The sequence below is a fragment of the Euprymna scolopes genome, chromosome 33, assembly GCF_053919585.1.
Source record: "Euprymna scolopes isolate OS-2025 chromosome 33, ASM5391958v1, whole genome shotgun sequence".
Taxonomy (NCBI): domain Eukaryota; kingdom Metazoa; phylum Mollusca; class Cephalopoda; order Sepiida; family Sepiolidae; genus Euprymna; species Euprymna scolopes.
This window is the reverse complement of record NC_136514.1, coordinates 78990506-79018314: the sequence shown is the minus strand read 5'-3', so window position 1 is coordinate 79018314 and position 27809 is coordinate 78990506. Positions and strand designations below refer to the sequence as shown.

Here is a 27809-nt window from a genome sequence, read left to right as displayed (position 1 = left end):
TAAATCAATCGAAACTGGGTTCGAGGCTATTCGTGTATTTCCTGCTGTCAGGTCTGACAGGAAAGTAAGTATTTTTCGATTTCTTATCTTTATTTGTTTTCGTTTTTATTGACCGAAGTTGAGTAAAGGGTTCAAAAATCTAATAATATACCTTTGTATAGACAATGGTTGGAATAAATATTTAGATGAACAGAAAAAATGCATTTAAAATTGTTAATAACGAAATCTTTCATTTATTATTATTTCTGCCCCCTTCAACATCCATTGCTTTTTCGCTTGTGTTTTTTTAATGGTGTTGCGAATATTTATTTTTTTTATTTCAAATGACTGTTTTTTTTTTTATTTATTCTTGAATGATGACGATTTTAAATCAAAAGTTCACCCACGATTAGAGCTCTACGCATTTTTTTTTTCTACATCAATAATTGAATTATTCTCGGTTTAAAATTGATATTCGAATTCTTAAAAATACCTCTCCTTTCGTTGACAGCATTTTTCTAAATTCTCTAATTTGTTAAAATATTTTTTTTTTTTTTTTTAGCTTTTGTTTTAACGTTTTGTTTTTAGTATTTTCTTGAACTTGTCATCAATATCTTTTTCATTTTTTTTTTTTTTTCACGCCAAGCAAGGCATATTACCACTTGGAACGTAAGAGGCTACTTACTATTTGAGATCGTGTGTAACAGGGGGCTGTGGGGAGTTGAGCAGCTACATGCCTATTTTGCATGTCGGTACAGTCAGGTAAGCAGGAAACGGGAACGGAATTCCAAAGGCTATCATCCGAGGAGTATTAGAGTAGAAGGCTTTCTGGCATCTAAGGACTTCAACAGTGAAGGGGCGAAATTTTGCTGCTTGTCGGGTTAATTGGGAATATGTACGTCGAAAGGCACAAGTGCGACGCGTTCGCCAGAGCACATTAAATTAAAGTACTTGTGAAGCAAACGCAGGGATGCAATACTTCGGGTATTATTATACAAACACCGTGACAGCGTTAGGGTTAGGGGTTAGGGTTAGGGTTAGGGGTAGGGTTAATTCGCTGTCACGGTGTTTGTATAGTTTTACCATACTTCGTTGATGGGGCAGCGGTTGGAGTTTGCCGATAGTGTGGTGTGTAGAGACTCATTTTTGGGGGGTGAGGGGAGGCTCTCTTAGAGGGAGTAGTTCGTGGAAGATACTCCATCCATGGGCAAACTGTGACTTGTATGCTCTCTGGTGTGAACCATTTTCTAGCACAAACTTAAAATATGGCTCAATTGTACTATTGGGTCCGTCAGTATATCTCCCTTATTTCCTCCGGTTTTTATCGCACATATTTGGGCTAAAAATGTTGGCGTTTCTACACTATTGGGACGAAATTTCGCAAATCGTAAAACTGAATTTCACATGAAAACAATTATATCTATGTATATTTTTAAGATAATTATATCCTAAAATTACGAAAATCGATAAGGTAGAAAATTATTTATCAAAGAAAATAAAAATTTAGTTCGATGAAAACTATCGTAAGACACAGAGTTCAAAAGAGAGGTAATTTTCCGTTTCGATTTAAGAGATGGCGGCAATTTTTCACCTAATACGATTAAAGTTTTTTTTTTTTTTTTTTTGGTAAATATTCAGATTGCCGACCACTCTAATTTTTTTTTTTTTATAGGTAATCGAGGTCGCTGACAACGAATCTGATAAAATAGGAGCAAATTTATCGTTTGTAAAATGGCTGAAAGTAGTTCGTGGGTTCAGGGGTTAATACCATGCAAACGGTAAATTTGCCCCGGATTTGATTATCAGATACGTTGTCAGCGACCTTGATTACCTTTAAAAACGAATTAGAGTGGTCGGTGTTATGTTGTAAATAATCTGAATATTTACCTTTTTTTTTTTTTTTTAAATAATTCAATAATATTCAGGTAATTCCGACTGCATAATTTGGAAGCTACCATTGTAATTTTTAAGAATTGACGAAAAAAAGTCGGTTGAAACCATTGTTTTTTTTTTCTATCTGAAAACTTTATCATTTATCGACTACGAAATCTCGTTCCAATAGTGTAGAAGCGCCAACATTTTTTTTTAGTCTAAAATTGTATTTCTTTTCTGAAATAAAATTTTAATTTAGTTTTTAAAGTTATTGAAGTAGAACTTAAATTCAATGTTTTAATCACCGGCAGCCATGTTTTGTGTGTATGTCTTCGACATTTCAGGCCACATTTTGGTAAATATTGGCTCTGTAAAATCCGGTAACTAATTAGCAAGAGCCGGATGACAACAATACAAAATTAAACTCTGGTTCCTGAGGAAAAAAAAAAACGGTACTTCTGCAATTTATGGACCATGCTCTATTTAGAAAGCCATTCTTATCATGAGAAGAGGATTTTGTTAACTATTCTGTACTTCTATCTAACAATTTAATGAATAAGAGTGCCATAAAAGTTGAATTTAGCTTAAATTTTGTTTAAAAATTAGCATGGTCTGCAATTTGCACAAATATCGGAAAAACTAAGAATTTACAGATTCAACAAAACAAAAAAGGGGTAAAAAAAAAAAAAAAAAAAAAAGACGAGTAAATGTTACCAAAGGCAAGATAAGTTATTCTTCTTCTATGGTAAGTTTTTGTGCTTTAACTTTGTTTTTAGTTCAGTATAAAACTAGTGTCCACTTTCTTGAATTAAAACGATAAAAAAAATTCATTAACATTAGACAATCACGCAGTCTAAATTCGAATGGGATCAGAGCTAATGTTACCAATCATGAAAAAACAATGTTCAACTGAACTGTATTTATCACCAGTGTTTTTTGTGTAATTTTCGGTTTACACGTGATCGTCTAATGCAGGAGTCAGCAACTCATTAAACCCATGGGCCAGATAGTGTTATAATGATGGGTTGCGGGCTGGATGAAGGTCATTAATGAAAAATTAAGGAAATCAAAATATTTAAGACATAATAAAAATAAACATTAAGAAATCAGAAAAAACAAAAGGAAAACTTAAAATTATTAAAAAGAAACACCGAACAAAAATTAGTTTTCCTCGAGAAACCTCAAAATACTTCAAGTGAAAAAAATCACTCTAAGCCAAATGGATGAAATTATGATGTGTATGTTTGAAGCTGTTATTGAAAAAAAACAAAACAAAAAAACATGGCCCATTGAAAGATTCCAGCAACTTACATAGGGTTGGTAGCAGAGGTAAGCATTGGGGAGGTTGTTGTTGAAGGAATGAAATAGAAAAACCAACTGAGACAATATTATCTCGTTGAAGCTGTACCCGCCTAACATATGTCACTAGTCGGTTGGTCAATCCGGCTCTGAGTTTTTATTTTGTATTTATTTTTAATTTTTATGCAGAAATAGAAATAATTGGGTTTTGATCATGTTTTTTGCGATCATAGTGTATCTGTGTGTAGTATATATATATATATATATATATATACTAGACTACCCATGACCCGTTGGGTCAGTATGTTATATTAGCTATGGAATTCATGTATGAGCATGACACTTGTGACGTAAATAAAATAGTTCTTTTGTGACATAACAGAAACATTTCTATGAAAATATATTAAAATGAAAAATCACAGACGGATCACTCAAACATGAAAAAAAAAATCCTCCCTATTCGTGTAAAGTTACCTATTTTTCCGAATAATCGCTCAAAAATCGAAAATTAAACATGATTTTCCTACGAATCGAATGCTGACAAAAGTTATTTAGCAGCAAAAACGCACCGATGAGAAATATAAGAATGAAAAACCCATATTAGAATCCTTCAACCAAGTTATAGAAACTTAAAATCTAAAAAAAAAAAATGATTAATAAAACCTGAAGCAAAAAAAATAAAACCTAAATAAATAAAATAAAATAAAACTAATATTGAAACAGATTAGTAAATGTGTCAACAAATTCACCGTTCTCACACAACTACCTTGTATCTAGAAATGTAAATAAAAAAAGGAAGGAAGGAAGGAAAAGGGACGGATAGAGAGTAGTAGTCTTGGCTTTACTACAATTGTTCTTATGTTTGTCAACGGGTTAAAGTTGTTTAGGTGTAAGAAAATAGCGACAGTATAGTTGTAATAAAGAATAGTTGCAAAACACCTCGACTCTTCCCATGTTAAATAATAATTTCGAAATAATAACGTTAATATTTCAGTGCACAGGTCAAAATGTGCAAAAGAAGCGATTTGTGTTTATTTTTACATTGTTATGGGTTCAAAAACAGCCTACAGAAAATGGACTCTGATTTATGAAAGTATGATAGGTTATGAAAAGAAAGGGTTGTAAAGAGATAGCTTCGAATTTGGGGGTATCAAAACCAAAGCAAAATATGATGAAAGTAAAAATAAAATAGATAAACCCCATAATTTATTATACCATACCTGTTCACACTGAAACACTTATCGCAATATTCTGTGGATCTATATTAAAAAACCTTGTTAAATTTTGTGACATATTTCCATTCTATGGAGGTTAGGTGCGAACGAACACCCCATAATTTTATTATACCATATTTCTTCAAACTGAAACATAATTATCAAAGTATACTTACGCAGATAGATATGAAAAGTCTTTATTAAAGTTTGTGCCTATTTCCATTCTATGGAGGCTAGGTGCGAACGCAGACCCCACAATTTTATTATACCATCCCTATTTAAGTTAAAACATACTTATCAAAGTATTATGTACATCTATATCAAAAACACTTGTAAACGTTTTTTTTTTAATTTTCAAATTTTTTATTTCCATACTTTGTGGACCATGCGCGAACGCAGATCCCACAATTTTAATGAACCACCGTTCTGCCAGATCAAACATAGCCATTCCTGTGTCTCGATACACCTTCTATCATTATATATAATCAGTTTTTTAAAATAGTCAACCCTATAGGAGCCTATTTGTGACCAGACACACGCACACATTCAGCTTTATATTATAGATATAAGGGGTGCCTGGTTGTAAAATACACCGAAATATGATATTTTAATTCATGCAAATTTCATATTTATTAGTATAGTCGGTTCTCTATCAATTATTTCATATTATATTTTACCCAATATAATTTCAAAAGTATAAATGAAAATGAGTGGGGTGCCATCAGCTAGAATTGAAGCTGAAATCAAAATTTACAAAATTCAAGCAAGCCAGCCCGGACGGTCCACAGAGTTTTATAATTATTAAGATATATATTTACTATTATGTAAAAGGAACTTTGTGTCTTTTGAGTTCGTTCTCTATGGACTTGCAAGCAGTTGAGCTGATCTTTTTGAAATTCCATACGAAGGTACTTGATGTGTCTGGGAGTGCTCCTATATAGGTTTTTTTATCGGAATACATCTAATAAGTATTAAAAATTGATAATCGAAAAAATCTGATTAAAGAAGGAAGTCCTATTTTGACCAAAGTTAACACATGTATATAACCTAACATCACAAGTGCATTTGAGAAGTTTTATCACCGCACAAGCAGAAAGGCACAGCTTATAAATCAACTGCAAATTATTTTATAAAACAGTGTGTTAGAAATGAATGTTTCTTTTTAGAGCACGACTGAACCTTAATACTTGACTCTTGCATTTTAAACTTTAAGTGAAGCCATTATTTATAGATAATTTTATTAAAATCAACAGTAGATTCTCTACAGTGCAATGTAGACTACAATGCATTGAGGACTAAGTCACTACAGAAATGCATATTAAGCTTCCTCCTGGTACACTGCGATGGTGGGTGGGGATCCCTAACTAGAGCAGGCAATCAATCGTTTGGATTTAAAAATGGTTGATTTCACTGATTTCGAGTACAATGAAAGTATGGGAGGGTAGAACATTTGCTGATCTTCATTCAGTCTAAGACAACATCGTGTCTTCCTGCTAATATATATATATATATATATATATATATATATATATATATATATATATATATAATCAGGTGGACAAGAAAGTTCTTGCAGTTTTTAACTTTTAAATTCAGATGAACATATCTCAGCTCAAACAAAAATTTATTGATCGAAATAAGCACCATCAGACTCCATATACTTTTGCCAATGCCAATAACATAAAAATCTTGCATTCTGGTGGTGATAATGTCTCTGAAAGCGTTTTTGATATCGCTTAGGGTTTTGAAGCATTTCTCATGCAGAAAGTTGTCAAGATGCTTGAAAAGTTGGTAGTTGATAGGTGAGAGGTTTGGAGAGTATGGTGAATGAGGCAGTTTCGTAGCCCAATTCATTCAACTTCTGCAGAGTCGGTTTAGCAATGTGTGGTCGAGCATTGTCGTGGAGGAGAATCTGGCCTTTCCTGTTGACTAATGCTGGGTGTTGTTGTCGAAGTTTCCGATAAATTTCATCCATTTGTTGACAGTACTTCACTGCCATAATGGTTTCGCCTGTATTCAAAAATTTGTAATGGATGAGACCTGTCGCAAACCACCAAACAGTCTGCATTTCTGGCTTCAGGAAGTGTCGTGGAGCTTCGTTGGTGTCTAACCACTGAGCTGAGCGTCGCCAGTTGTAAAGAACCCACTATTTGTTGCAAGTCACAACCCCGTCAAGAAACAGGTCGTTCTTGTTGCGTAAAAGAAGGGAAGATAACACTTCCTAATGCCGTTTCTTATGGTTGTTGTTCAATTCATGAGGCATCCATTTATCAAATTTTTTTGTCTTTCCAATCTCAAGTGGTTAGAAATCATTTTATATATTACATCTAATTCAGAAGCAAGTTCTCGAATAGTTGTACGTGGATTGGCTTTGATCTTGAATCATCCAGAAAAAAAACATCTTTGACACTCTTACCTCTCAGATTTTTGTCTATGTTGGTATCATAAAAACTAGGGAATCCTGAAAATTTGAGCCTCTAACTCTAAGTGGTTCCGGAAATATTGCAATTTTTGTATTTGATGTATATCGCGTTGGCTTGCGAATTTGCAACATTATGAAATGACGTCTTTGGGTATAAATCGATTCCTAGACTAGGTAAAACTTTGAAAATTTGCACTGACAAAATTTTCTACACGAGGAATCCAAAATTCATGTCTAAAACCTCTGAAAATGAATGGTTTCCAAATTATTGAACTTTTAAGCCGAAATTTGGGTATTGGTCTAACCAGGTGGCACTATTGGAAATTGAATTATTTTTGTTTGTAGAAATTCTTGATAGTCTGAACTTAAATTCCTCCAAAAATGTCTTTTTGTTCTTTCCTTGTTAGTTCGCAATCGAACCTCAAAAAATGGACCAATCACAGGACCAATCCAAAATAATAAACTGCATATAGTATGGATACGATGTGTTTGAAGCATTCTTGAACTCCTAAAAATTCTCACGGCCTCCTGTGATTGGTCCATTTACGAGGTTTCATTGTGAGCTAGTGAAGAAAGAACAGATGCCCATTTTTTTTTGAGGAATCAATGCAAGAGGGTTTGGATACTAAAAAATGGCACCTATGCTAGATGAGTACGTGGTTCGGATTTTTTTTTTTTTTTTTTTTTTTTCCTGGATAGTACATTAAAGTCAAAAACTATCAACGCAACATCTTATGAGTGTAAAGCAGCGTATGCTGTCACAGTTTTATCGTAATCCTCCTCAGAAATAGTAAAACTCCTTCCACTTGAGTTTGTTGTAGGTACGTGGATACTACAAATGATGTTTTTGAGAGGAGCAGGACACTGGTCAGCACTGCGAGGCCAGTTGAAAGTTTTACATAGATATTGGTGTGCATGAACTGATCATCAACATCACCTTCATTGCGGTTTACTTTCTGCATCAATCTGACCCACCAGAACGAGTTGTACGCACGTTATGTACGTTGAAGGAGCAACATCCCCAATGTCAACATGAGTGGGGATTTTTAAAGTCGTGAATGTCAACAAATGAATCGTTCTCACTACAGAAGTTGTGTCCGATCTTGCATCCTAATTGTGAAATAAAATGATGACTACTTCTCGTCCCCGGGTACTGCTTTCCCATCCCCAAACCTCTTATCCATTCTATTTCTCACCTTAACCATGTCTTCCTTGTCGATTCCAAAGAACACAATGGACTTCATTTCCGCTTGGCACACCTCCAGTACTGCTTTGTAAGTTAGAATCTTGTTGTTCAAGGGTCTCTGCAAGCTTAGCTTTGCTGCATGCTGCTTAACTACACCACCAATCCCATCACAAGGGGATTTGCCATGGCTGGTTGCAAAAAATATCCACTCAGCATCGATAGCGTAATTATCTTTATGGAAACACAGATTAAGAAAGTTTTTAAAGTTCTTATATTGGCCACCAACCATCTGAAACATAGATTTTGTTGATACCTGTGAAATGTTTTATGAAATCTGTCATATTCTGTATTTTGTGAACAAAGCAAGTGTGGTGAGTATTGTAATCAGAGATAAAATATAACAAGTGATACTGTAGAACTCCCTCTTTGGATTTGTAGTATATTACAAGGGGGTGAAGTGTGCAGTACTCCTTGCTCCAGTGAAAACTTTGTATCTCATTCTGAATGAAAAACTAATAGCTTTCAGTGAAATCACCTGGGCTTTGGTGAGGTACGAGTGTCGAGTCATTTCATTTATCTTCTCCACAAGAAACTCCTTGTACTCCCCATATGTTGTTATAAGTGTCAACAGGGCAGCTCAATCAGTTGTTTGCCATTAGCACTAGTGGAACTCGGATTCCATGTCCAGGTGTGACAGTTCATCGTCCAGGAACTGTTCCAGAGCTGTACTCCCAGGACATGATTCGCAATGATGCATCGTACAGACTCTGTCACAAACCAATTTCTCAATCAAGTCTTTGTATGTGCATTTCCAGTCAGTTGCATCAACGAGCAACACTAAATTTTGATGGGTGCTGCACACACAAACTGAATGAATCCCTTATGAACCAGCCGAGATGCACACCTTTGCCTGAGAGAGCAGAACTTGGAGAAGTCAATTTTCACGTTTGGGTAATTTTCTTTGAATGCAGCAAACATTTCTGACAGGTTGCAAAGAACCAGTCGCTTTTGTTTGTGCACATTCTGTCCGACACTTAGTCGTTCTTATCTGACGACTGTATTCATCGTCCTCATAGAAACTCAGTACCAAGTTTAGAGTTTCCTAAGGCAAGGGTTTTCCTTTCTTTGGATCTGGTGTTGCTATAATAACCCGAAAGGACAAAAACCCATTTTTGGAGAAATTCAAGTGAAGACTATCAAGAATTTCTAGGAACAAAAATAATTCAATTTCCAATAGTTTTTCCGTGTTTTTTTGGGCCGCGCTAGATCATTACCCAAATTTCGGCTTAAAAGTTCAATAACTCAGAAGCAGTTAATTTTCAGAGGTTTTAGACATGATTTTTGGATTCCTCGTGTGGAAAAGCTTGTCAATGCAAATTTTCAAGTCTAGAAATCGATTTATACCCAAAAACGTCATTTCATAATGTTGTGAATTTGCGACTCTACATGATATATGTCAAATACAAAAATTGCAATATTTCCCGAACCGCTTAGAGTTAGAGGCTCAAATTTTCAGGATTCCCTAGTTTTTATGATACCAACGTATGGTGAAAGTTTGGAAAAAATCTGAGAGGTAAGGGTGTCATGATCTGGATGATTTGAGATGGAAAAACCCTTGACTAAGGCTCTTGATTGTTGGCAACATCTGATGACTACGCTCATCATTTTCAAGACTAATCACCACCACAAAATTTTTTAAACCACCATTGTACTGTGCATTCAGTACGGGCCAAATGCTTTGTTGACATCACAAGCTGTTTCAACAGTTTTTTAGCCAAGCTTGAATTGAAATAAGAAAATTGTGCGAATTTGCTCTTTTTCCATCTTACATTCAATATTCTGACAGGGAGATATAATTGTTTTAAAATGATTGTAATTTAAACTATTAGATAGAGCGAGAAACGCCCTTTAAAAGAATATATAAAGTAAAGATATTATAACGAAAATTTATTTGAAAATACATTATTTGAAATTAAAATTAAATATATAAAGTATTAAAATTAAATATATAAAGTAAAGATATTATAACGAAAATTTATTTGAAAATACATTATTTGATATCAAAATTAAAAATTCCACAAGAACTTTCTTCTCAACCTAATATATATTTATATATATATACTAGCATTTCTGCCCAGTGTTTGATTCCAGTAAAGCAACTGGCTCAGACAGCATTCCAATTATAGTGTTGAAAAAGCTTCGACCAGAACTTGCCCCCATACTTACAAAACTGTTTAAGCATTGCCTTAAGGAGAAGTGCTTTCCAACACCTTGGAAAACTTCGTCAGTATGCCCTGTATTTAAGAACTCAAGTAATAAGTCATCTCCCTCTCAGTACAGACCAATAATTAAATAAAAAAGTAGTCAACCACCTCAGCAGAAATAACCTCTTTAGTGACATGCAATATGGTTTCCATTCTGCTAGATCTACAGCTGATGTGCTAACAGTTATATCCCATAGGATTAGTGAATCTCTCGACAAAGGCTTCCTTTCTAGGGCAATTGCTCTTGACATATCAAAGGCCTTCGATAAGGTTTGGCGTAAGGGCCTACTTCACAAGATTTCCAGCTACAGTATAACTGGAAATGTTTTCTCAATAATTAAATCATTTCTCTCTGACAGGTTCATAAGAGTAGTGGTTGATGAGCAGCAATCAGAGGCCCACAGTATTAATGCTGGAGTCCCCCAGGAGTCCATCCTGGGCCCAACTCCCTTCCTGATCTACATCAATGATCTCCCAAAACACATACTTAAATCATTCGTTGACATCTATGCTGATGACACGACCATCTACAGCAACACATCAAAGGCCGTAAATGACAAAGTTCTATCTGATTCCCTCTCCTCTGATCTTGAGTGCATGGTTCAGTGGGGGAAGAGATGGCTGGTTACTTTTAATGCATCTAAAACCAAGCTCCTAACTTTACATCATCAACGCTCTGTTCCTCATCTAGCATCAATTGAAATGAATGGCTCTCGTCTTGGGAAGGCTTCATGTTTTGACAAGCTCCTGGGCTTGACCTTTACTCCTGATCTGAAATGGAACATGTATATCAAGTCGGTTGCCTGGGCCGCTGGGAAAATGGTGGGATCCTTCTACCGCTCCAGAAGATATCTCACTACTGATGCAATTCTCTATCTCTATAAAAGCTAAGTACGTCCAAAGATGGAGTACTGCTGCCACATCTGGGCTGGAGCTTCTAAAAACAGCCTATCCTGCCTTGACAAAGTACAAAATAGATTTCGTGGCTCTGTGGGGGAAACTCTCTTCTCTTCCCTGCAACCTCTCTCCCACAGAAGAGACGTTGTGAGTCTGTCTTTGTTTTATCGTTATTTCCATGGCATGTGCTCGCCCGAGCTCCAATCTCTGGTCCCCCCTCGCCAATCCTTCACAATAAACACCTGTCTAGCTAAAACCACTGTCAGTAATTTCCCCCACTCTTTATCTGTGCCTTAATCAAAATGTAGATTCCATGAACATAACTTCTTTCTGAGAAGTGCACGCCTGTGGAATTCTTTTCCGTTTGCCTGTTTCCCACCTGGCTACAACTGGGATGTCTTCAAGTCCAACATAAACAAATTCCTGATTAATCGCCCCCTTAAGTAAGACACTTTATCAAATCTCCAATACCAACTATTACTACGATACTATCTCATTGATTATTGTACACAAAATAACCCTTATCCCCGACTGGCTTCCGGGCCTTGATAAGTGGTAATCCCCATGTAAAAAAAAAAAAAAAAAAAAAAAAAAAAATTATATATATATATATATCTCATTCAAACACTATGGTGTTTGAATATATGGTTAAGTGGCAGTTTTAGTCATTTAGAACTGCTTTAAAGCTTCACCGCTCACTCATTTTTCGACCAAATTTCAAATAATTATTACAGCTTCTCAGCTATATTTTGAATAAAAATTTTTCAATTTTCGTTCAGTAAAACAAAAGTTATGATGAATTTACTGGTGTTCAAAATTGTAAAAAAACATAAGGAGGTGAACAACATTTTTTATGACTTGCTTCCATGGCAACCACGTGACTTCAGTGACTAGTGTTGCTACTAATTCACTGCTGTTGCGAAAAGAGAAGTAACAAGTTAAACAGAGAGAATAAAAGAATGAAAGGGAGATAATTCAATGGATTTTATTGAAGCAGACGAGTGTCATACATGGTTATTACATATGTGTCTATTGGGGCAAAAAAATAAGACTGAAATTAAACAAAGAATAAGTGAATTTACTAGAAGCCTGGAAAACTCATGGATTACAATAGAAAAATGTGAGCATGAAAAGTAATATGGTTAAGCTTAAACATGGAAAAATAAAGGACTAGCTGTTAAAATTGGAAAAGAAAAGGACAAGATATTCTAGTAAAAAATATAAATTTATAAGTTAAAATATTGCATCATTAAGATTTTTTTTTTTTTAAAAATTCAATTTAACATTATATAATCAATTCTTAATTCTGCAATATTTTGAGTTATAAATTTATATTTTTTACTAGAATATCTTGTCCTTTACTTTTCCATACTTAACCATAATACTTTTCATGCTCGCATTTTTCTATTGTAATTGCTGTGAGTCCAGAATGAATTTACATATTGTTTGTTGTAAATTCATTCTGGACTCACAGCAATAAATTTCCTATATGCTGCTCTGGGTACACATTGAGCACTCTAGTCCGTTTTTTTTTCTCACCAGTGAAGAAATATATATATATATATATATATATATATATATATATATATATATATTTGCAGTAAAATTTGATGTTTCTGCTTAGCTTCTATTTGTAATATTGTGAGGGATGCTGAAGAAGACTTGTTGGAATCTGCAGAAATATAAAATATTGTAAACTGTCTTAGAAACAATCGTATGACAAATATTACAAAAGGTTAAATTCTTGGAACTGGTATAATGTGCTTATTTTATTTCTCTCAACATATATATACTAGCAGGACCTGTGTACTGGTGTTACCTGCTGGCAGTATGGCACAAAGCCAGAAAAGATTTGGTAAAGGACCCTAAAACAAGTTAAACTATGGTTGTTAGTGGGGGAAAATAATTTAATGTATTTTTCACTTTGTTTATCATGGCGATGTAATTAAACATTCATATTCAACATCAAATTAATTTTAATAAAAATAACTGCATGTTATTAGCGATAGAGTTCTTTATAAAAGTGATATTTCTTTGCGATTCTGCTGAATTCTTCGCTTGGCACTGATCGCATTTGTCCATTTGAGGTGGTTCCCTCAACCCCTTCTCCAGTCAAACACATACAGAGAAAAAATTTCAGTTGTCCTTCTTCAATGCTTGTGGCACAAATCACTGTTTTTGCATTGTTTATTAAATTGTTAGGTGAAAGTACAGACTAGTTAGAAAAACACCCTCTCCTTCACATGTTATGAAACGGGTTTCCAAAAACTTCTCTGCATAAGTACTATTGTTTTTATTGTTTTAACATCTTTATTTTATTTTTGTATTGCCTCTGTTCAAGTTAACGTTGTGATTGTTTATAAATGATCTATTTCCGGTTTGTGCGGACCATTCTGCTTTATGATGAATGCCCAGAAAAAGTCCCTTCTGATTAATGTTTACCAGTTTTAAAAGAAGCAAACGAACTTGACTATTTTTCAGAATAACAGAATATCTTTTTTATCTGGTAAACATTAATCAAAAGGACTTTTTCATGGCATATATTTGAAGCAGAATGATTCGCACAAACCAGAATTTTTTAATAAGAGATTTGTTCATTTTTTTTTTCATAAATAATTCCTACCTTAACAATTTACCATTGGGGACTTGTTAAAAAAAATTGTCCTGTTACTGAATCCATTTGAAGAAATCACCAAAGAAGCAAGTCACAGAACTTCAACCATATTGATGATAATATTTACAATTTTAGCTTTGAGGTTATTTCTTTCAAAAGCTGTCCAATCTAATTCTGATATTTCTCACTTTTGCGGAATCCTTACCATTGTTGAACAATTCAATGAATCAATGGAAATAAGATTTTCATTCTGTTTAAATTATAAAAACTTCTGTGTTTACTTTCCTAGATTCAAGATTCACATTTAAATTTCAAAAGAATGACATGGAAAACATTACGAATTGGATTCTACATCTACTTTCTGCTGATGATAATGAAGGAGAATCAGCAGGATACATTTCTTTAAGCTCTGTTGAGGGTCAAGAAGATCAAAGTGAAAGTAAAACTGTATCTCTTTCAAGCCTGTTTGATGAATTAATTTCAAGTAAAACTACAGTAACGAATGAAAACTTAGATCAGGCAGAAGCAGAGTTTAACCTGGAAACTGTAACTGCAACAGAAATACAAAAATCACAATCTAAACTCAAAAGGAGTAAATCCCTTATGGTTAAGTGCACAAAAGAACTTGACTATTATATAACTTTACAACTACTCGCAAAAGGTGATGATCCATTTCAGTGGTGGAAGAAGACACAGGAGACCTTACCACTGCTGAGTAAACTGCTTCAAGAATATTTAAGCGCACCACTTGTATCCTGGAGAGCGAGAGGCTCTTAGGTACAGGTGGTAATGTGTATGAACCTATGAGGAACAGGCTGAGAATAGAGAAACTTTAATGTTTCTACATTACAAGTTAAAAGTATTCAACTTTAAATACTAAGGAGATTATGAGAGAAGAGGAGGCAGGTAGTTAGAAGAGGAAGTAGATCAACAGCAGGTGCAGAACTTCAGCTTATAGTTAATCACTTAAAGAATTACAATTTGTACTTTGTAGTTGGTTTATAATTTCTTTTTCTTATCTAATTGTTTAATTATATTCATTTAAGAATTAGAAATTGTATTTTGTAATTTTATTTAATAAAGACAAAAGCCATAATAGTGGCCAGATACTTAATTAAATGTTAAGTTAAATTAGCAGTTACTATGTTAATGGGTCAAAGCGATCTGATGAGTCACTTCGCAATGATGAAATGATTTAAATTTAAAAGGAAGGAGTAATTAATCAGTCGATTACCGATTAATTGGTAAAGTGACCAATTAGGCACATTACATACCGATTAATCGGTACACCCTTTATAAAAATATCTATCTATATATACTAGCATTTCAGCCCGGCGTTGCCCGGGTGTTTGGAGGTGTATGCTGAGCAAAAAAAAAAAAAGAGTAAATTTTTTTTTTAATTTGACCCCTATTATGACCCCTTAAAATTTATAGTTTCAGGGTCATATACCTTTATTAAGTAAGATCCAGGTTCAAGGAACCTATATCTAAAATTTCAAGTGTCTAGACCCAAAATTGTCAGGAGTTTGGTAGAGTTCTTAAAGGTCAAATCGTTGAAATTTGACCCCTTAACAGCCAAATTTCTGGCTGACACCCGTCACATCGATTTTCCCAAATCTCAGTACCCGGTATTTCAAATTTCGAGTCTATAGACTAAAAATTGACAGAGTTATTGCGTAGGGAAATGTACACAGACAGACAGACAGACGCGTTCACTTTTATAGATATATAGATCTATAAAAGTGAAAGTGTCTGTGTACATTTCCCTACGCAATAACTCTGTCAACTTTTAGTCTACAGACTCGAAATTTGATATACAGAGTACTGAGATTTGGGAAAATTGATGTGATTGGTTTTCGGCCAGAAATTTGGCTGTTAAGGGGTCAAAGTTCAACGATTTAACCTTTGAGAACTCTACCAAACTCCTCCGACAATTTTGGGTCTAAACACTTGAAATTTTAGATATAGGTTCCTTGGACGTGGATTTAACTTAATAACTTGATTTGAGCCCGAAACAAATAAGGGGTCATAATAGGAGTCAAAGTTAAAAAAAATTGACCTTTTTTTTTTTTTTTGCTCAGCATACATCTCTAAACATCCGGGCAACGCTGGGCTGAAATGCTAGTGTATCTATAAAAGTGAAATTGTCTGTGTGTTTACATTTCCTCTACCAAACTACTCTGCCAATTTTCAGTCTACAGACTCGAAATTTGGCATACGGGATATTGAGATTTGTTAAAAAATTTTTTAATTGGGTTTCGGACAGAAATTTGACTGTCAAGGAGTCAAAGTTCAACGATTTGACCTTTTGAAAACTCTACCAAACTCCTCTGCCAATTTTGTGTATAAACACTTCAAATTTTAGATGCAAGTTACTTGGACATGGATCAAACTTTTTGATTTGATTTGAGCTCAAAATAAAAAATGTTAAGGGGTCAAAATTAGGGTCAAAGTTTTAAAAAAAATTAATCTCTGTGGTCTCTAAAAAATTACTCAACCAATTTTTGATCTAAACATTTGAAATTTTACATAAAGTGTATTCAGACATAGGGCAAGCTTTTTAATCGGTTTTTGGTCGAAAATTTGGCTGCCAAGGGGATCAAAATTCTAAAGATTTGACCTTTGCGGTCTTTCGCAAACTATTCAGCTAATTTTTGGTCTAAACATTTGAAATTTTACATAAAGAGTATTCAGACATGCAGTAAGCTTTTTAATCAGTTTTTGGGTGAAAATTTCGCTGCCAAGAGGTCAAAGTTGAAAGAGATGACATTTGTAGACTCTACCAAACTCAAACACTTAAAATTTTAGATGTAGGTTACCTGGACATGAGTCAAACTTTTTAATATATATATATATATATATATATATATAATAATAATGATTGCAATGTCTTGTCAGACGAGTGCCACTCCCTCAGGTACTGAAAGTCCATGAGCCCGATGATAACCATAATTTTAGCCCTGCCGGGGGGGGAAAAAAAAAAAAAAAAATTCACACGCACAACCAGACATGACACTGAAGACGGTCACTGGTATATATACATATATATACATGCACGCATGCATAAACATATGCACATACACACATACATACATACACATTACATATATGCATACATAGACATACTTATACATAAACATACACAAGACGGTCATTGGCATGCATACACACATATATATATATATGTATTTAAACGCAAATATACATATATACAGATACACACATAACTGTAAACATACACATATATGTACATACACCATGAATATGCATACATGCAGATATACATACATACACACCCACAAATACATAGACATATACATACATCCATCCATACGTACACATACGCACATACATATATACAGACACACTTACCTACATATACATACATGTACGTAAATATGCACTCCATCACACATACATACATGCCCACACATACACACGCCCATATACATACATGCACACATACACATAGACATACACCCATACATACACACACATATATATATATATATATATATACATACATAGATACATATAATAATGGCAGATCAATTACTACATGCTTCCAGCATTTCAGACCTACATGCGTCACAACTTTTCCATCGCAATAGGACCGTTTTTTTTTTTTATAGCCTGAGGGAGTATCTGTACCTGATGGTGTTACAGAGTTTTAGCTTTGTACGACAGCTAAATCTCTCTCTCTGTTCAAAATGTTGAAATCCAGCAACAAGCAAGAGCAAGATAGCCAGCAACAAGTCAAACTGCTGACCAGCTTAATGCGGGTACTGGTCTCCCGCTTTGTTTTTCAACTCAGAGATTTGCTTCTCCTAGAGGGGTTGCCTTCACCACGGCTTACGGGAGCCCCCTCTACCCCGCATACACATGGAAATAAACACATGCGTACATAGACATACGCCAACATACGTGTGCATGCGCACAGATATACAAACGTAATCACGTAGAGGCACACATATACACACACATACATACATACACACACATGCCAAATACACATGAATAAATAGTCCAAAAGTCATAAATCGTAAGTAAGTGATCAGCGATTGGACCAATTTGGTCCCTTTTCCTCCCTGCTTGGATTTTTTTTTTTTTTTTTTTTTTTTTTTTTTAAAGTTTGTTTCAAACTCATTTTTTTGCAACACATGAATATAAAATTAACAGACTCGCATATAATTTTCCAAACAAAACAATGTACGAATTGACAAGACAGTGCAAGCGTCTTTAAAAAAAATATATATATATACATATGCACATAAAGTTATGTATAGTACATAGGACCCGAGCAAAGCCAGGCTAAACTGCTAATATATATATAAACAAAAATAACTAAGTGATAAAATTTGTTAACGCTCTCTTCACCCCATTTCTATCAATGTAAAAATGAGATTTTTTTTTTTTTTTGTGTGCATTAACACAGTGAAATTAATTTTCAATATATGCATTGATATGACCTTCTAAAACATAATGTGTATTAAAATGATTAGAATGTTGACTTCTAGAGCTATTACTTGTCAAGATATTGCATTATGGACAGGAATAGTTAGTGACATGTAATGGAAAAGCTGAGAAAATTTCTTATTTTTTATTTATATGCCTTTCTGGTTTGGGATAGCTGCTCTCTCACCCCCTTTGGAGATGGACTAAGGGTATTATGTAGTGTCAGGACGATTAATTGGGAATCAGAAAAATTGGAACTATTTGGAGTATCAGAATCGGGGGGCGGATTATGCCAAATTTCTGATGCCAAAAACGATTCTTTCAATTGTCTGTTTTTGTTGAAGATTTAATTTTCTATTGCCGGTACTAATGATAAAATAATAATTATTTATGTATTTTGAACTACCAGTAAAACTAATATCTATTTACCAGCAGGTGTATTTTTATGTTTCTGAAAAACATGCATATGGGTATTTATGGTAATCCCCCCCCCCCCAAAAAAATATAAATTAATATTTGAAAAGAATTGGATTCAATAATTATATCTAGCTGACTACAATCTGGTTGTCTTCAAGTCCAACGTAAACAAGTTCTTGATGAGCTGTTCCACTTAGTTAACAAATTTACCTAATTTCTATTACTAACAATTACTATATTGCTCAATTGATTACTGTAAACTCTTAACCATTATCCTCGAGTGGTCTCTGGGCCTTGATAAGTAATGATGCCTATGTAAAAAAAAAAAAAAAAAAAAAAAAAATCAGAGGTGGAGGAAATTTTGGATTCGTCCCATACCTAGTATTATGCATGCAAACTATATGCTATAGAAAAAAACTTCTGTATGCAAACTATATGCTGTATAAAAAAAACTTCTGTATGCAAACTATATGCTGTAGAAAAAACTTCTGTATGCAAACTATATGCTGTAGAAAAAACTTCTGTATGCAAACTATATGCTATATAAAAAAAACTTCTGTATGCAAACTATATGCTGTAGAAAAAAACTTCTGTATGCAAACTATATGCTGTAGAAAAAAACTTCTGTATGCAAACTATATGCTATAGAAAACAAACTTCTGTATGCAAACTATATGCTGTAGAAAAAAACTTCTGTATGCAAACTATATGCTATATAAAAAAAACTTCTGTATGCAAACTATATGCTGTAGAAAAAAAACTTCTGTATGCAAACTATATGCTGTAGAAAAAAACTTCTGTATGCAAACTATATGCTATAGAAAACAAACTTCTGTATGCAAACTATATGCTGTAGAAAAAAACTTCTGTATGCAAACTATATGCTATAGAAAACAAACTTCTGTATGCAAACTATATGCTGTAGAAAAAAACTTCTGTATGCAAACTATATGCTATATAAAAAAAACTTCTGTATGCAAACTATATGCTATAGAAAACAAACTTCTGTATGCAAACTATATGCTGTAGAAAAAAACTTCTGTATGCAAACTATATGCTATAGAAAAAAAACTTCTGTATGCAAACTATATGCTGTAGAAAAAAAATCTCGAAAACATTGTTAAACCCATGAACATATGATCATGTGTTTCTGTCATTATTCATTACCTTAACAAATGTTAATAAAAACAATGAAAACAATTTTACAAAACTCCAGCTGATAAAACACCATCCGGATAATCCATTGGGATTGCAGAGTTGGTTCACTATTGTATTACAATACTGTATTCTTCTAACAAGAAATATATTTCAATTACAATAGAAAAATGTGGGCATGAAAAGTAATATGGTTAAGCTTAAACATAGAAAAGTAAAGGACTAGTTGTTAAAACTGGAAAAGAAAAGGACTAGTTGTTAAAACTGGAAAAGAAAAGGACTAGTTGTTAAAACTGGAAAAGAAAAGGACTAGTTGTTAAAACTGGAAAAGAAAAGGACTAGTTGTTAAAACTGGAAAAGAAAAGGACTAGTTGTTAAAACTGGAAAAGAAAAGGACAAGATATTCCAATAAAAAATATAAATTTATAACTTAAAATATTGCAGCATTAAGAATTGATTATATAATGTTATAAATTGAATTAAAAAAATTCTTAATGCTGCAATATTTTAAGTTAGAAATGTATTATATTTTTTACTAGAATATCTTGTCCTTTTCTTTTCCAGTTTTAAAAACTAGTCCTTTACTTTTCCATGTTTAAGCTTAACCACATTACTTTTCATGCTCACATTTTTCTATTGTAATCCATGATTTTTCTAGGCTTTAATGAATTCACTTGTTCTTTGTTTAATTTCAGTCTTAGTTTTTTGCCTCCATAAACACATATGTAATAACAATTTACAGCACTTGTCTGCTTTCAGTAAAATCTTCCCAATTATCTCCCGTTCATTCTCTCTGTTTAACTTGTTACTTCTCTTTTCATGACCGCAGTGAATTAGTAGCAATAGTAGTCGCTGAAGTGACGTGGTTGCTATGGAAACCAGTCATAAAAAGCGTTGCTCACCTCCTTACATTGTTTTATGATTTTGAACACCAGAAAATTCAATATAACTTTTGTTTTAATGAAAAAAAAGTGAAAATTTTTTTTCACAATATAGCTGAGAAGGTGATCTATAAACTGTAATAATTATTTGAAATTTGGTCGAAAAAAATGAGTGAGCGTTAAAGCTTTAAAGCAGTTCTAAATGATTAAAACTGCTGCATAACCATATATTCAAACACTGTAGTATTTGAATTATAAAGCAGTTGATCAATAGTGAAAAAATAAAAGTATTTTACTTATAAAAACAAAAATTTACAATTATATCAATTTTCTAAACATCTAACTTCAATAATTTTTAACTTTCTTTTTTTTTTTTTTTTTAATGAAGCAAAAATTGGTCAGTACAATGGCCCATCCTGGGAAGAAAGACCTGCAACAATGCACTCTTGAAGATCGTGATTTCAAGGCAGATTCTCGCTTCATCAACCTGAAACCAATTGGCATTGGTGGCAATGGTATCGTCTACTCGGCCGTCAACAGTGAGTGCGAGAAGGAAGTGGCAATAAAGAAGATATGTTTCTCTGACAAAAGAAGTTGCAAGTATGCATTTCGGGAATTGCGTATCATGCGGCGACTTCACCATGAAAACATTGTGGCTGTATATGAGGTTTTGGGGCCAGGAGTTTGTAGTGGTACTGATAATATGATGGGTTCACTACGTGAGCTCAACTCGGTTTATATTGTTCAAGAGTTGTTGGACACTGACCTGCAACAATTGTTATTTGATGAAGGACGCCCCCTCGGAGACGAGCACATTCGTTTTCTGCTTTATCAATTGTTACGAGGCCTCAAATATATTCATTCAGCTAATGTGTTGCATCGTGATTTGAAACCAAGCAATTTGCTTATTAATCTTGATGATCTCGTTTTAAAGATTGGTGACTTTGGACTTGCAAGGGTTGTTGATTCTGACTATATGCACAAGGTAAAACATTTTCTTTTCTGTTCCGTTTTCTTTATTTTTTTTGATTATTTTTTTTTTTATTTTTTTTTTTTTTAGTAATTTTTTTTTTTAATTGTTTCTTTTTCATTGTTTTTTTTTATTAGTTTTTGTTTTTTCTTTATTTTTAAAAATTATTTTTTTTAATTAGTTTTGTTAATTATTTATTTTAGTTTTTTCTTTAGTTAGTTTTTTTTTTTTTTCCCCATATTTTTATTTTTTTTGTTTGTCCCCTTTTCTCTCCAGTTTTTCCACTGCCCTCGCATTTTTATGTTTTTTTTTTTTTTTTTTTTTTTCTTTTCATGTTAGATAAATTTTAGATTGTTGTACATATTCTAAACTCTTGAGGAAAAAGCTTTAAAATAGAATCCAGCAGATAGACCTCGAAATGTAAATTTCTTTTTTTTTTTCAGTCTATATCTGCATTTGTTTTTCTAAAAATCTTTTACAGTTGTGTTAATTCAAAGCATGTTTTTCTTTCAGGGTTTCCTAACGGATCAAGTCGGAACTTGCTGGTATCGTTCTCCTGAGTTGATAATTTCTCCAAACGATTATACGAAAGCGATTGATATTTGGAGTGCTGGTTGCATTTTGATGGAAATGTTCATCGGGCGGCCGTTATTTCCTGGTTCTCATGAAATGGAGCAAATCAGTTTGCTCCTTCATACGCTTCCAATCAGCGATAACGACTGGAACAGTGTTACGCAAGTCTTACCAAAGAGTGTGATGAAAAGAATCCCAAGGAATCCAAATAAACTGCTCAGAGATCGATTCCCAAATATCGATCGCACAGGTAAAAAATATTGTTTTATTGAAATAGGAGGGGTGGGGGTAAAAAAATGAAAAAAAAAAATGCAATATTTGTATACATAGTCCATCAGTGGAGGTGGGCTAACTGTATTTCTATGAGGTTGGGGATTGTCTTGTGTAAACTCAGATTTTTTAAAATATTGGGACATTTCTTTTGTTACTTTAAAATTTGACTTTTTTTTTAAAGATCCAGTCATAGTCAAGATTGTCTGCTTTATTTTTTAATTTCCATTTAGTTGGATAATTAGCCAAAAAATCTAGAAAGGTGGCTCTCCTAAGACTACTCAGTTCGACAGAATATAGCCACAAGAAATAAAAACTACATCACCCCAAACTTCTGTTGTTGCAAAAATATCCTCAATCACATTGAATTGTGGGTAATTTTCAAAATTGCAGATAGGAAAAATGCAATAATAAATAATTAAAAGTAAATAAATATAAAAAAAAACAGTGCAGGCCCAGAAGTTAACCTAATTATAAAACAAAAATCATGGTTCCACTTTCATGCATGTGCCAATGGTTGGGGGTTGTGGATATGACCTTAAACTATATCTAGTTGTGAGGCCCCAGCTTTCGAGTTTTGGGGAGTGTGGAGCCACCCTTTAATTACCATTGCTCCCAGGTCCACTCTGACCCGGACTGGTAGTACCTGTTAGGGTCCCAACTATGGGTTAAATAGAAACCGACTTGAAAACAACAAATATATTCTATTAAAAAAAATTTCTTCAAAATCTTTGGATTTGGCATTAAATAACCCAAAAAGGGTTGATATGCCGTAAAAATAAAAACAACCAACCAAGCCAATGGTTGGCGCCTATCACTACCCTACGCCACACCTTTACAAAAGAACGCCAGTGCATAAGAGATAGCACACTTTGGCCTCACAAAAAAAAAAAAAAAAAAAATTGACTTCCAAACTAACCTATCTCTGGCCAGGTCTTTATTTATCCTTCTTTGTCTCTGTTTTAAAAATCAGTGTTATGGCAAAATGTGTCCTTTTGGTCCTTGCTAATTCTGAAATACTTAAAATTTATTTGATTCAATTTATTTATTACTAGTTGTGCATATCCGGCATTGCCTGGGAGTCTTTTTTTTGCATTTAACAATTGAGATACTTGGAAATTTCAAAGGAATATTCAAAGTTATTAATTTGTCTTATTTTTTATTTTTCAACTATTAATATAAAATTAATATGTGGAGAAACTGAAATGCATCAAGATTTTTTAAAAAACGGTCCTCTCGTGGCAATGACCGATTCTACGCATGCGTCAGATGACGTCGTGACCTGATTTACTTTAAATAGTTAAAAAACCGAACAAACTTCATGTACGTCGCTTTAGCTCAGTTGGTTAAGGCCTTGGTTCATTATGTAAACGTTTTGGGTTCGAATCGTGGTGTGAGATGTTTTTTTTTTCTTTTTTTTTTTTCGATTTTTAAAATTTTAATATCGAAACAGGCTTATTTAAGCCATTTTTCATGTGTTCGTTTTCTGTTTTCATCGTTCGTTTGCCTTACGTTAGTTTTTTTTGTGTTTTTTTTTTCCCCGCTTAGTGTTAACATTGTTTTCTTTTTTTACTTCGCTTATAACAAACAAACCTACGTTGTCGTCGTAACGCTTGATGACTTCCGGCCGCGCACCTTCTTTCACTAACTCATTCTGGCTGGCCGATTTTATTTTCAAACTTCGCCTCAGGGCTTCGGGTTCGACCTTGTAATTATTATTTCATGTGAATATTTCGTAAAATCTGTGATAACATTCATTTTTTAATCGACAGCGATGAATTTGGTAGAAAAGATGCTGACCTTTAATTCCAAACAACGTATCACTGCCGAAGAGGCTCTACAACATCCGTACCTGAAAGCGTATTGCTGTCCAGCTGATGAACCTGTCGCAAGCCAACCATTTTATATTGAACATGAAGTATGTACTTTTTTTTTTTTCCAGTAAAAAATATTAAAACTTTTACATTTAAACTAAGTATACGGCCTCTGTAATATGACGTAACCAATCTATGTGCTTGCTCATAACTTTGGATTTCTTCAAAAAACTGAAATGAAAAATAAAATATGCATCAAGTGCGCTTGAAAGCCAAATCACAACGCAATATTATGAAAATAAACAAATATTTTACTTGCTTAAAATTTATAATTTAAATATATTTCGATGGGAAACGCCATCCTCAGTATGTTGTTTTCTTTCTTCTTCTTCTTTCTTGGCATGTTGTAAAGTTGGAGAAAAAAGTCTGTTTGTAAAGATCTGCGCATCGTCTCTCAGCAGTTGTATTTTAAAATGTTGGAACGTGGCGTTGGCTACGCGAGATTAACGCCAAGGCTGTGAGTTCCGTTATAGAAATGTTGATTTTAATTTGAATAAAATAAAATATGCATCAAGTGCGCTTGAAAGCCAAAATACAACCGCTGAAAGATGATGCGCGGGTCTTTACACTCAGACTTTTCTTTTTCCAACTTTACGACATGGCAAGAAAAAAGAAAAGAAAGAAAACAACATACTGAGGATGGAGTTTGACACTGAAGTATATCTAAATTATAAATTTCAAGTAAGTAGACTTTCAAGCGCACTTGATGCATATTTTATTTATTCAGCACTTGTACAGTTTAATCAAGACATTAAAAAATGAAAATATTGAAAAAAAGGTTATATTGCATGTATCCGTTATGGACTGAAGATCTCCGAAAAAAAATTTAACTTAATTTGATCGTGTAGTTTTTTTTTTTTTTACAGCGGAAAAACACGTTTTTATGACAGCACGTTGAAGGTAGACATCTTTGAATTTTTTAAATTTTTGTTTGGATTTTTTTAACATGCCACGGGGAGATAACTCAATTTCAAACATCGACACTCCCTCCCCATCTTTAATACTAGCTTTTCTTCCTGAAAATCAAACCTTTTGCTCGGTATCATAACAAATAGTTTCTTCCCTGTAAAAAAAAAAAAAAAAAAAAAACTACTTCATGAAATTAAGTGAAATCTTTTTTGGAGAACTTCATTCGATATGGATACATACAATTTAAACTTTTTTTTTTTTTTTTTTTTTTTTTACAGTGATCACCACTTATCAAGGCCCGGAAGCCACTCAGGGATAAGGGTTATTGCAAGTACATTACGTTAGTGTGGAGATTTGATGAAGTGTTTACTTAAGGGGGTGGTTCATTAGGAATTTGTTAACGTTGGACTTGAAGACATCCAAGTTGTAGTCCGGTGAGAAGCAGGCAGACGGAACAGTTCCACAGGCGTGCAGTTCTAAGACAGAAGCTTTGTTCATGGAATCCGCATTTTGATTTAGGCACAGATATAGAGTGGGGGAAATTTTTCACAGTGGATTCAGGTAGATGGGTGTTTTTCGTGAAAGATTGGCGAGGGGGGGGGCAGAGATTGGAGTTCAGACGAGCACCTGCCATGGAAATAACGATAAAACAAGGATAGGCTCGCAACGTCTCTTCTGTGGGAGAGAGGTTGCAGGGTAGAGAAAAGGGCATCCCCCACTAAGCCACGAAGTCTATTTTGTACTCTGTCAAGGCAGGATAGGCTATTTTTAGCAGCTCCTGCCCAGATATGGCAGCATTATTCCATCCTTGGACGTACTTGGCTTTTATATAGATAGAGAATTGCATCAGTAGTGAGATATCTTCTGGAGCGGTAGAAGGATCCCACCATCTTTCCAGCGACCTTGGCAACAGACTTGATGTACGTGTTCCATTTCAGATCAGGAGTAAAGGTCAAACCCAGAAGCTTGTCAAACACAATATTTTCATTTTTTAATGTCTTGAATGAACTGTACAAGTACCATTTATTCAAATTAAATCAACGCTTCTATGATGGAACTCACACCCTTGATGAAATGAAAAAATTCAGTTTTTAATTCAGTATCTTTAGTCATAAAATATTAAAACATATTTTTAATATAAAAGTTGTATTATTTTTTTTATTTATTTATTTTTTTGTATAATTTTAAAGAGAACATTATCTCCTCCAATGAATATTAAAATAACTGGGTTTTAGATTGAAAATTTATTGATGCCATAACAAGAAAGAATTAATTTTCTTTTTTTTTATTGTCTTAGGTGGATGACCTTTCACCCAAAATGTTGCGACGCTACATAAATCGCGAATTGCAAGATGAAGCCAGATCCTGTGGCACCTCTGTCCAGCCCTATCCACGGAAAGTGACCATTGATTGTTCCCCACCTACGATCACAACTCCGCCTCCTCCTCCCCTTCCTACCTCGAGTAATTCTCTCTCCTACCAACGGCACATTTCTAACTTGAACCCGCACGTTGACCATTATCTCCATCACCACCACTCCTCCTCGTCCCTCATAGCTGCTGCTGATGAAGCTTGTGAGAACGAAAAGAATAACGAATTGACGAATCTCTCCAATCTGTGGCTCCCTCCGATGGAGCCAAATCCCAACACAAGGAACAATTATTCACGGCAGTCGACATTCCATGAGCAGACCTCGTTGTATGGCCATGACTCTGCGGCCGAGACAACGGTCAATAATAAATCCGTTAAAATCAAACCGTACCATAAATCGGGGAATGATAGAATTAATGAAATGCGGACAAAAGATAGAGTAAATCTCGAACGTAAAGGAGAGCGTGTTGCACCTCTTCCGCGTCATCGGAATGGTTCTCCTCATTCTGCTCGGACTTTAAAAGAGGAAGAACTACTAACGGTCAACGAAGCGGACTCTCTGAAATTCGTGGCCGAAAAACAGCAACGTGAAAAGAAACTGGCTCGTGAGAATAATCGGGAGCAGGGTTGCGGTGCCGATTTTGACCGACGTTATCGACTGCCGACGGAGCATCTGAGACGACAGCATAAACAAAGTCATGGGTTGGATGGCCGTCCGTTCAAACTTAATTGGGACAATTCGTGTATCTTGCCCAACGAAATGGAGAAACTGTCCATTTGGGATGATAATATGAACAGTGAGTCTTCCGATAACTACGGGGCCTCGTCAAAACGCCAAAGTGACCTGAAAAATCTTCAGGGGTCTGTTCATTGGTCACAGCAAAACCCAGAGCCAGATTACAGTTCAGAAAGTGATGAGCATTAGCATTTCATCCTTTCTTTTTTTTTTTTTTTCTTACTATTTGGTGGGTGCTTATGTGTGCGTGCGTATGTATGTATGTATGTATATGTATGCGAATAAACTAGTGTGTGTAAGGAAATGATTTGCTGAGATTTAAAACGCGAGTTTATATCTAGAATTGCTGATATTCCTGTTTCTTTCTCGTGCCTGCTATTTAAATAGAAATATAATATATGGACTGAACATTAAAAAAAAAAAAAATAAAAAATAAAAGTTCTAAAACTAA

The 27809-nt window shown here is 34.1% G+C and overlaps 1 protein-coding gene across 1 annotated transcript; it reads left to right on the top strand.

The window, feature by feature from the left end:
• Nucleotides 1-27809, top strand: LOC145258309 (mitogen-activated protein kinase 3-like). The gene is made up of 5 exons (XM_080116358.1): nucleotides 1-64; nucleotides 21044-21640; nucleotides 22139-22448; nucleotides 24241-24386; nucleotides 26549-27809. Exons 2-5 carry the CDS (start codon nucleotides 21062-21064, stop codon nucleotides 27545-27547), a joined length of 2034 nt encoding a protein of 677 aa, XP_079972484.1. The 5' UTR covers nucleotides 1-64; nucleotides 21044-21061; the 3' UTR covers nucleotides 27548-27809.